At 38.9% G+C, this 12,500-nt stretch overlaps 1 protein-coding gene across 3 annotated transcripts in view; it reads left to right on the top strand.

Moving 5' to 3' along the window:
• BNC2 (basonuclin zinc finger protein 2) overlaps positions 1–11,922 on the top strand; it is a 953,199-nt gene extending 941,277 nt beyond the window's left edge. For 2 of the 3 annotated variants that reach the window (XM_073552473.1, XM_073552472.1), the window contains one exon: positions 7,378–11,922. In XM_073552473.1, coding sequence (XP_073408574.1) covers positions 7,378–8,026 — 649 coding nt within the window. In that variant the 3' untranslated portion in view covers positions 8,027–11,922. The remainder of the gene's footprint in view (positions 1–7,377) is intronic. The other variant, XM_073552474.1, reaches the window with a different exon arrangement.
• Positions 11,923–12,500: the final 578 nt, after the last annotated feature.

The following is a 12,500-nucleotide window of genomic DNA, read 5'->3' as shown; positions in this document are numbered from 1 at the left end:
CACACCGCTCCGCTCCGTACACCTCATACACACGCGCAGCTCCGCTCCATACAGCTCACACGTGCGGCTCTGCTCCATACACACACGGCTCAGCTCCGTGCACCTCGTACACACACACAGCTCTGCTCCATACACCTCACACACACACAGCTCCACTCCGTGCACCTCGTACACACGCGGCTCTGCTCCGTACACCTCGTACACACATACTGTTCTTCTCCGTACACCTCACACACACACAGCCCCACTCCGTACACCTCGCACAAGTGCGGCTCTGCTCCATACACACACAGCTCCACTCCGTACACGTGCGGCTCCGCTCCGTACACCTTGTACACACATACTGTTCTTCTCCGTACACCTCATACACACACAGCCCCACTCTGTACACCTCGCACAAGTGCGGCTCTATTCCATACACACACAGCTCCGCTCCGTACACCTCGCACACAGGTGCCGCTCCGCTCCGTACACACGGCTCAGCTCCATACACCTCACGCACACAGTTCCGCTCCGCACACCTGACACACACACACGGGTCCGCTCCGTACACCTTGTACACACATGGCTCCGCTCTGTACACCTCGTACACACACACGGCACCGATCCGTACACCTTGTACACACACAGCTCCGCTCCTTACACCTCGCATACACATAGCTCCACTCTGTATACCTCGTACACACACAGCTCTGCTACATCCACTCTGTAAACTCCTCTGACCCCACACATAATCTTGCTTCTCCTCATCCAGCATGATGACAACCAGCACAGCAGAGTCCTGCATAAAACAAGGGCTAGGGCTGTGCACAGGACCTGTGATGAGGTCACAGGAGGGGATGAGTCAGGGGTCACATGATCAGGGTGCCTTGACTCCTACCCTCCCTCCTGTGACTTCATCAATTACAACAAACCTCTTGCAGGACCACAGCACCAGCGTGGAGAGGCTAAATTGTAGGTGCTGGGGTAGAGGAGCGCAAAATGCCACACCCTGCTGCCTGCCGCTTGAGCAGCTGGCTCAACTCCAATCATTATAGCTGTGCCCCTGCATGTGGTGCTGGAGGCTGGAGGGGCCCCCCCGGCCCCTGCCACCTCCTGCAGCGCTGCTCTCCTCTGCTCTCCTCCTTGCAGTGCTCCACAATGTCCACATGGCTAATTTGAATTGAATAATTAGCCATGTGCAGTGCAGGAGGCTGGAGGGGCCCCCTCTCTCCCGGCGCCCCCGTTCAATGCATGGACTGCACCTGCGGTAGGTCCGCCTCTGAAGCACACTGTCTTTGACTGACACTGATTTCAGATTTTTTTTATTTTTTTTAAGTTTTAAAGGGGTTGTACACTACTTGGACAAACCCTTCTCATACATCATGTTTGGCCCCGTTAAAACAGTTAAAATAAAAGCACCCATACTCACCTTTTGTGCCGACACCATCCCAGCAGTGTTGGAATTCACATTCCTGGGGATCACGTGAGGTTGTTGTGTCACATGAGCTCCAAATTATCCCCGACATCACTGTCCCCGCTTCAGACAGAGGCAGACAGAACGCAGCCACAGCCTTGACTTCCTGTTGATGTTCGATTTGTCTGAAGGTGGGGATAGTGAAGCCAGGGCTGATTGGGCACAGGGCCCATGTGACATAACAAAGTCATGTGAGCCCTAGGAACATGAGTTTCAACACCGCTGGAACAGCACCAGGACCAGAGATAAGTACAGATATTTTTACTCTAATGGAGCCAACCATTTGGAATGAGGAGTTGTCCAAGTAGTGGGCAAGCCCTTTAAATATTGTCTTTTTCTTTCTTTATAGTGCATTAAGAATGAAAAGCAAAATGTGTAATTGTAATTCAAAGGCAGTATTACAAATGACAGCTAGTTAACTACACTATATAACTGATCAATCACACGGAATCTGGCACTGCTGTTGGCACATCTGCCATCTCTCTCCCCATATAAGTGTATTTCCTGTATTAATCGCAGGCTACTTCATTCATGTTTGTCAGTGCTGCAGTTGTACAGCATATTACTATCTGGAGTATCTGTTTAATCTTTTAGGACTTTTTCTTCCTATCTCTATTGCTGTGCTGTGAGTTTTGACATTCTCTCACTATCATAAATAACCTTAAAATGGCTGCTGCAATCCCTTCCTTCACTTTTTTATAGACTATGATAGTCCCTTCTGTTTGGCTACTATACCATGTGATGTGATAGCTGCAAGTTATTGTGGGGAAGCCTGCATGATCATGCCAGAGGCCATATTATCCTTATAGGGCTCTTCTGAAATTTGTAAAAAAATGGCAGGATTTTTTCTTTGATCAAATCGTAAATTGTTCAAAATTGTTTGGGACCTGCGACTTTTATAAAATTTGACATAAATTTGATTTTCATCAAATCAAATTCCTCATCTTTAATAATCACTACACAGTATATAGTGTTTAGGAGACTGGAAGACCATGATATTTCCAGCTTGGGTGCACAGATCACGCTCCACTCCTGGCCTAGCTTTCATTAATGAACATGAATGCTATCTAAACATTTCTTTAGCATATAGTTGTGAAAATGGCTTTAATGATAGAGCTTTATATCATTTTGTAATTAGCATTGATTTATAAAATTGATGCAGATATATTTGTCTTCCCTACTGGCAATGCATAATCAATTGTGTAGGGATAAATACTTTGGCAGTGACAGAATGATTTTTAATGGGCTTCTCTCTTGGTTTCCATTACAGCAGATCTTCTGTGTTCTTCTTTGTGTTAAGAGCAGCAGGTCTAGTATTGTGTGGTTTAGGAATTTGCGGAGTATAAATTGCCTCATTACAGCACTGTCACCACTATAGGGACGAGAGGTTGCTATGCATTAGAGAATGGCTTACTGCGCTGATAACTTTCGAAACAGTTGCTGCTCTTCACACAGGTGATAAATAAAGTGCTAATATATCAATCTTCAAGGAGTCACCAAAACCCTCAGAGAGCACCAATTAAATGCGCTGCTAATTTCAGGATAACAGTAGTTCTAAGTGATTACAGCATGAGTGGCGGTTGTTTGTCACATGCTCTCATGTTCATAACAGGACACTGCTCATCATTCTGTAGGATACAGCAGAGATTAGCTTGCCATTTGGCACACTTGGAGTCATTTGGAGTTTATATGCTGACTTTCTAAGTGCAGCCATTACAATCGGTCATACGGTTTCACAGGTGAAATAACCGCTTCCTTGCAAGATAAAACCATTAACTAGAAACTCGTTTTTGGCCATGTTGTGCTACTGTCAGGACTAACTGCAAAGTAAACTTTCTTATTTGTCTATAACAGTCCTATAAAATTTTGGCCAATAGACTTGAATGTGTGAGTCGCATCGATTTTTTTTCACTAACAATTTGTCAGTAAAAAAAATTGTTTATCAGCACTGCCTCATTGGGCAACAGTGCTATCTGATAAAAAATTGGATACGCTGGTGTGAGCGAGCCCTATGGCCAATTTCTATACTCACAGCCTCTATTTATCAAATAGCACTGTGATTTCACTTTGAATTCTGATGCGACTCACACATTCAAGTCTATGGGTGCAAGGAAAACATCAGACTTGGATAACTTCCGTGAACTCACACACGTGATGGAGAAGATGGAGAAATTTTGTTCTCCATCTTCCCCTCACTGTTTGCTCCGATTCTCTCTTCTGAGAAAATCAGATCATACTACACTCACATCCAGATAAAACTATGATCAGAATTTGATCATAGTGTCATTAGCATAATCGACGTGATTCTCATGGATGAGAGAACCTACGGCCATTTTATCGCAGACTTAGTCATAGTCTTCCACTTTAGCTTTCCACCTTGGATCTGAAATCTGCTTTATCGGCCTTCATTCCTACATAGCTGTTAGAAATAGAGTATTCGGAAAAAATTACATTTGTCTTGAACTATTATTCGTCAGTGTACTGGGCAGATAAATGGCTAAACCAGTCTTTTAGCAAGTGGACAAATGACCACACATCTCCTCACTTTGCACATAAAAGTGAACTATGCTTCTAAAATTCATTAAAGTCTGAGTGACTTTAGGCCATGGCTTCAAATAATTTTTCTTTGTTAAGTGAATTTTAGCATATGAATAGGTAAAATGACCAGAAGGCGATCCAACTTTTGAGGAAACATCTTGTATAGATAGACAATGAGAGCCAAGTTAGTTTGTTGGAAGCTTCACAGGTCATTTTTTTTACACATACAGTGCTATTAAACAAAAGTGCAATAGATTAAAGAGTGACAAGAACTGTAGGGATCAATTCTTTTTCAACTGAGGTGGCATAATGGAAATCGACGTCTATGAATGAACTCTTGTTACAAAGTTATGAGGTGCAGAGCTAATGCACTGCCATGAGTTCATCTTTATTATTGTGTTACACCTGAATCAATTGACAAAGTCGTCTTTTTTTTTTCTTATTCTCCTTTCCTTTAAGCAAGAGATGGCACTTAATTCAATAAAAGTCAATGTAATTATATTAACAGACTGGTTGTTAGTGCTGACAGAGGGAGAGGGACACAGCCCTACAGAACTGCCGCTCGTGTGCATTCAGTTTGGCCTGGCCGAAAATTAATATGTCTACGCATTCTAATTAGATTGGTATATTTTTTTTAATTTTATATCACTGCAAGCAAACAGAAAGAAGAAGATACCCCTTTAGTGATGTAGCAATAACAGACAGCGCTGTTTCATGAATCATCTTTTGAAAAAAGACTGCACCCATCTGAGGAATTGCATTATTTTTCTCCAGTGTTATTTTATTCTGCTCTTCTTAAACCTAATTTTTTGCAAGCTCCTTTTTTAATTTCTAGATAATTACATAATAATAATGATAAAAATAAAATAATAATAATAATAATAATGCATTCAGATACAGTTTATTTTGGTATTATTCTTTTATAATTTTTTAACTCTTCTAGAGCAGGGTTCCCCAACTCCGGTCCTCAAGGCCCACCAACAGGTCATGTTTTCAGGATTTCCTTAGTATTGCCCAGGTGATAATTGCATCACCTGTACAATACAAGGGAAATCCTGAAAACATGACCTGTTGGTGGGCCTTGAGGACCGGAGTTGGGGAACCCTGTTCTAGAGCTTATACATTATGATTTTATCTATGTCCATTCACTCTCCAATTCCTTTGTTGACATGCGTCTTTTTCTACCGTATTTTGTAAAAAATTAACTATTGTTTCATCAGCTCTGATGAAATCAAACGACACTGCTTGCAAATAAAATAGTCATCAGAAAGGGACATTTTAAATGAGAGTTTGGGGATTTTACAAAACTTGACCGAAAATGGAATGTTATAAAATAAAAAAGTAACCATTACTTACTTCTTTCACCCCTGCTGTTCCAATGCTATTGCTTCGATGATTCAGTCTAGTCCTGAAGTGATGACCATCACATACATTTTACCACTGAGACTAGTAATTGCATGAATGATGTTTGCCGCTTGTTTGCTGCAGAACTGTCAGTGACTATGGAAGCAACAGAGAACTCAATGGCTAAGCAATGGCTTTTGCTTTATTCTTTACCTTTCCTAATTTTTGTAAAGTGTTGGAAAACCCCTTATTGATGGGTTGCAGAGCAAATGCACAATATATATGGTCTTTGTTTCATATTTCTTGTGAAAATAAAGGCATTTTTTGCACCACATCAATGTTTGACAATCCTTAGAGGAGACTCGGGACAATTAATGGGTTTTCCGTGTACTGCATGGATGTCCCGGGCCTCTAGTGAAAGAGATACTCTTTTTTTATATTCTCGTTAATAGATTAGGGTGCTTAATAGTGGGCATCTACTACTTCAAAATTTCTAGGTTGAGCATTTTGCAGTAAGATTTTCAATGCTGATGTGAGAATTTATATGAAGGGAATATGCAGGAGATAAAAGTTAAAAATGAACTTATACTCTACCTATACTTTCCTGCTTAATACTGCCTCAAGGAGCCTCATGTCATAGTTCTGGCACCCCTAAAGCTAAAAGCACCCTTCCTATTTGTGTTAATTGTAAATTTGAAAATAATGGCAGCTCACCTATATTTCCAAATCACGCAGGTCAGATGCGTCCTATGCCCAGAACATTTGAACCGCAGCAAGATGAATGTAGGACGAGATAAGATGCAGCAGTAGGACTTGAGCCTTATTGAAATGTAATATCTTTATTGTAGATCAGTTAAATAACTTAAATCATACAAGAGTTAAAACTCGCAAATGCAATTTAGAGCTACTTCCTTAATAGTTGCGTAAAGCCAAATTAACTTGTCAGTGCTTGACACTGATTAAGGACATAGCTCTGAATCGCGTTTGTTACTTTTAACTCGTCTATGATTTATTCCCAGTTGTTTTACTGATCTACATTAAAGAAGATGCATTTTAACAAGTCTTGAGTCCTTCTACTGCTGGATCTTATCTCTTCTTTGTGTCAACTGTGTGTATGATGGGGTTTGACTGACTGTCTCATTTCAGTAGCTACACCAACTGTTTTTTGGTGAATCAACAGAGATGGAGAAAGGTGATGTCATCCAAATGCAGTCCGATGGTTTCCACAAACTCATTGACTTGCATGGCTGAGTGCTATCCAAATACCAGATCAATCTTGGGCATGCAGCAATTTTTTTCTTGGACTGACATGTGCACAGTCCCATAGACTAACATTTGTCCAGGTATGATCCAATGTTTTGTCATATCACCCTTGGACCAATAATATGGCCACATGCACAAGCCCTTATTCAAATAATTAATTGCAATATAGATAGTATAACCATTTTGGCAAATCAGGAAGAAAAGAGACGGCGTGTGTCATTCCACTGGCTTGAGCCTCAGTATGCATATGGATATAGCAATAACTGTATTAACAGCTAATGCTTACAACTAACAGGGCATTACTCAGGACATAGTTGTAGCTATGAAGCCACTGCATATGACTTTAGCTACTACACTACCTTCAAATGTGTCATATTATTTACCTGTAAAATCAATTAAAAAAGTTAGCCAAATATCACAATAATCACCCAACTGAAAAAATGACCCCTTATTACTAGAATTTGGCTTATGCATAGTTTAAGCATATTTATTTGTATTATTCATTCTACATTCATGAGTTGATGAATCACAAGGCTGCTTAGTTCATGGCATGTTTTATGTGCATGTGCACTGTTGCATGTGTTTGCATAATGGTCTATTTAATTCCACAATATCGCCAAATAAGCTATAATTAAAGAATTAAAAAATAATAATCTTTTAGAGTACCCTTATTGATAGTATATGACATGTTTCAATTGCTGAATATTCAATTCAGAATATTATCTAATATAATATAATGAGAATATAATGTTATATATATATTTTTTTTATTTCAGACACAGTGCCAATATAAACCTTCATCGCAAACTGTTGACCAAAGAACTGGATGAGATGGGGCTGGACTCCTCTCAGCCTAACCTCCGAGATGAGTTCTTGGCAAAAATCTATGGCGGTCAACATTCCATGGGCCTGGATGTTAGAGAAGACACCACCTCGCCAGTTGGTACAGAAGATTCCCACATCAATGGATATGGGCGGTGCCTGGCAGATGACTACATGGTCTTAGACTTGAGTACAACCTCCAGCGTCCAGTCTAGCAGCAGCATCCAATCTTCTCGAGAGTCTGATGTAGGCAGTGATGAGGGTATCCTCCTTGATGACATTGATGGTGACAGTGACAGTGAGGAGTCTTCTCTGAAGGCTATTGCCTCTGCGCCGCTTATGGGACCAGGCAATGATGTGATCGAATCTTCCTTATACAACAGCTTTGCCATGAGCAACGGTGGAATAATGTGCAACATTTGCCACAAAATGTACAGTAACAAAGGAACCTTGCGGGTTCATTACAAGACAGTGCATTTGCGGGAAATGCATAAATGCAAAGTTTTTGGGTGTAACATGATGTTCTCCTCTGTACGCAGCCGAAATCGGCACAGTCAAAACCCTAATCTCCATAAAAACATTCCTTTTTCTGCTGTGGAATAGCTTCCAAATGGACAAATAAACTTCAGATTTCATAGAATGAACTGTTCCATATTTATATATATACGTACATATATAAAAATGTATATGTATGTTATATATCTATATATAAATATATATATATAAAAAATCTAGATATATATTCTTTTCTATCGAACAGAGAAAAAGAAAACTACAAAACACTAGGTGCTTTTTATTTTCACTAATTGGTGAAACGGCCCTGAAAAGGACAACCGAACTGACAAAACTAAAAACACGCAGTCACTTATCCCTTTCCTTTTTTTTCTCTTAATTTTGGTTTACGGAATGAAGTACTTGGTTATCTCCAAAGGTAGTGTCTTAATATACCAGTGACTATTGCTTGCAAAGAAAAATAATTATTATTTCTTTCTTTTCAATTTACAAATCATGTCGTTGCCAAGATATTTTTTGGAGGAGACTACACATGGCAGAAAAACCTGTAAATATGGAGTCCCATTAGTTGGACAGTATTGTATTGATGGTTGTGTACTCCTGGTATTCTGTTGAAGTCCCAGCAAGCTGTATACAGGATAACAAGCCGCTATCTAGCTCTTTTTTGTTCTTCCTTTTTGCTTTAATGCACATATTTGCAACACAGACATCGAAACATGATCATTTTCGGGCTACCTGCTACATGTAGTATCATCCTCGAGTTGCATGCTTAAAGCAATATACATTGTTCTTTTTTTTTTTCCTTTTTGTCTTTTGTACTATTTGTATGAAAGCAGTCATGCACTTTCCCCACCCAGACACTACGTTGGTGTATAATGATATTTTTATTTTAACTCTTCAGTGCTGAGAGAAGTATGATCTTGGCAAAACTCTACCACCTCTTGTGCTGAAGTGAGTAAAATAACATCATTATCTTGGGATGGCCTGATAGGGCTAGTAAATTAAACGGCATGGTTGCCAAACAGAAAAAAAAAGTATTAATAGCATTTTGCAAAATGTTACAACTGCCGATTTTGCACATATGACTAAACTGCGTAAATGTCTACTAAAATGTAAGCCATAGAAAATGGAGCTCTTGAAAAAAGTTATAATATTACAGACTAGTTACATTATGATAGTAGGGGAAAACGTACTTTGGCACTCCAGTCCTTGCCCCTTCGTTTCCCTAAGATTGAGATCATACCTAGCAGAATAAGGTTGCTTGTCTGCATAGTATATTCTCATAGAACAATCAATATTTTTCCAGGGCATGCAAAGTTCATCTACATAATTATTACACAAAGGGGCCAGAATATCAGTCAAATTATTGGATAATACATCATTAATTTTCTATATTTTTTGCAGTAGTAAATAAGTAGCTTTCTTAAACTGTATTTGCTTGTTTTCATGCAAATTAAATTTTCAGGGAATTGCAAAATTTTCTACAGAAAAAGAGGCTTAAGAAAGATGAGACGCATGTTAGGGTATATGCACACGACATCTATTACTGGCGAGCACAATACATAACCCACATACAAAAGGGGTAAAGAGATGCTAAAAATATTGAACATATGTACTGCAATGTAAAAATTATTTACTCTGCATATGTTCAGTCAGTCTATTTGAGCTTCTCTTAAAGAGAATCTGTCGACAAGTTTTTGCTATCTCATCTGAGAGCAGCATAATGTAGGAAAACAGAAGGTGAATCCATCGATGTAGATGTAGAATGCAGCAGAGCTGAGAAACCTAATCCCGCCCCACATCAAGCTCTGTATGTACAGTCTGTTGACAGTGATGTGCTTTATACAGGAGGGGGAGGAGCCAGAATAGAAAGTGCATCTCTTGTAGCCTGGAGAATGATAATCACAAGGTGCTAAAACCTTCATTGTAAGTAAGCCACAGCAGACAGCCTGATAATTCACACATCGTTGAAATCTGTGTTTTAACCCCTACCTTATGCTGTCCTTAGATTACATAGCAAAAACTTGATGAGTGATTCCCTTTAACTGCTCCAGATTTCTAAAGATTCAATGTGATTGAAAGCCACTTACTATTTTTTGGATACAGGTAAAAAAAAATACCAGAGGCAATAAACGTCAGAAGAGGCGCCAAAAAAGCTATTGATGAACTTCCTGAAGCGTCTTTTTCCTGAAGTGTCCTCAGCTTCAGAAACGAGTTTGCCCAAATTGAAAAGATGTTGTGTGCACATATCCTTAATTTGAAACCTGAACCTTTTTTTCTTATGAAATAAAAGATGCCATGAGAAATGTCAAGGTTGTAGCTTACTCCCTGCTTACCATTGAATACACATGAACACTCATGCCAAACTGAGCATGCATTTTCATTTGGAGGGGGTGAGAGAGGGTATCCAGGAGAAATAAAGTAGTTATCCTCAAGCTACATATATTGAAGGTATAGTTGACCTTTTGAACTTGATCCTGGTAGCCCTGAGAAACAAATTAAAATATCTTATTATCCCCAAAACGTTTTTAACTTGGCTTTGTTAATATTGATATTTCAGTGTTAATTTGCTATAGCAAAAACTCTACAAACGAATGTGCTCACTGATCACAGTAAAATAATCTTTTTGTAATTGAAACTTTTCCCTAAGAAACAGTTTTCCTAGTGCAAGATGTTTATCCCCCTGGAGGTAATTCGTATGTCGCAAGTCATCTTCCAGTAAAAGATTTTAATAATGCATCCCAATTTTACAAGGCTGGACCTGTATGTAATAAATAGTTCCAGATGATTCCCCTAACCTCTCCTGATATAAGATTCAGCCAAAGTCAATCCCTTGATATTTATTTCTCCAGAAACAGGCATGAGTATTAGTGATTTTTGCGCTTTTTGGCTTTGTCATGGGAATGAAGATATATAGGTTGGAAACCAACAAACACTTCTCTAAGCATTTGGGTGGTCACAAAGGCCTTGTGACTCTACAATTATCACAGGTTCCTCACGTTGGGTCAAAAGTTGAAGCACTTACAATGTAAAACTGAGAATCACATGCTTGACCTCAAATGGAACATATTTTCAATGAAAAAAAAAAGAAACAATAAAAAAGAGAGATATTGTTCCTTGTTTTCTTAGGGGATTTCTGCAGACTAGAAAAAAAAATGTAGAAAGTAATTTAAAATGAAAAATAGAAAAATAAAAAAAAGCGCAGAGCACTTTTTTCTTGAAACTTTGATGTGTTTCCGATGTTTACGCATGTTGCCCAAGCAAATGCACCATTACATTGCTGCAAACTCTTCTACGAGAAGCATATTTACCTGTCTTCAGCGTTCTGCCAAAATTGTAGATTTCTTTCAGCATTAAAGCCTCTGTTTCTGTTTTCCAATTAATACCTCTGTCAGCCATATGAACTCCGAGATGCATCAATGTACGTTCTTATGTGTAGAATTCCAAGGCTCTGAATATCATATGTTTAAGTTACAGCATCAGCTATTTATGATTATCCTCGCCTTTCTTATATTTGCAACAACTGTCTCATGTTTGCCAAAGGAATTTATTCTATGCGTTCTTTTTTGTTGTCTTATTGTACCTGACATTCTTTATGGATTACAAACATACACATTTCTAGCAGACAGTATTTCCAATGACACTGATTGCTGAAAATTTTCTTTTTAAAGAACTGTTGGAGAAATTGGCCAAAAAGGAATGACCGGTTATGATTCTTCCTGGGTCAAAAAGTGATTAAAAGACTGAAAATACTTGTGTAAACAGTAAAAGACTTTTTTTTTATTTAAATTTACATTTGTCCAACACTAATGTTTACTGAGAAAAGCTGAGGAATTTTTGATGACCATTTTTTGGGAAATGTCACTGAGTTTTAAGTACTACTCTCGGTTAAACTGAATAGTATTCAGCTTAGTTTTTATACCGTTCATGTATACTGTATGTGTTTGTTAAATTGCAACCGGATTAAGTAAAGTGTACTCTTCTTACTCAGTTTGTATGTGTGTCCATGCTGAAATTCTCTTGTACTGCCTTTTATCTACAAAACAGGGGAACGTCACTGTTTCAAGAAATAATGAACCTTTTGATTTAAAAGATTTTTACTGTTCAATGCAAACATGATTTAATAATAAAAGCGCAAAGTGGCAAATACAAATAGATCATTTTTTCAATTCCAACAAGATATTTAACCAGATAGAGTAGAAACACACTATGATTGTGCAAATGTTGAAAACTTAGCTATGCTACTAGTTACTGAATTTACCTTGAGTTATAAAAATATTTTAATTTGTTAGAACTTAAAGGGAACCAGTCATGTGAAAAAACACTATTAGGCTGCAGATATGGAGTTAATCTGCAGGTTACTAGCGTTATGAACCTGCCCGGCACCCACACTTAGTGCCCTGCTGCCAGGAAGACATAATCTTTATTCCTACTTGCAGCGTTCAGGTTTCAGTACTGGTGTGGCGTGGGTTCAGTCACAGCTCTGTGCATAGAGAGCAGCTGCTGTAACTGTGCTCCCGACACTGACTGATAGCTGGATCAGCATTAGAGTCTGTTGTCAGGC

The sequence above is a fragment of the Dendrobates tinctorius genome, unplaced genomic scaffold (genome assembly GCF_039654945.1).
Source record: "Dendrobates tinctorius isolate UK_male_01 unplaced genomic scaffold, ASM3965494v1 ptg000191l, whole genome shotgun sequence".
Lineage (NCBI taxonomy): Eukaryota > Metazoa > Chordata > Amphibia > Anura > Dendrobatidae > Dendrobates > Dendrobates tinctorius.
The sequence above is the reverse complement of the archived record's forward strand: the minus strand, read 5'-3'. Positions and strand labels throughout refer to the sequence as shown.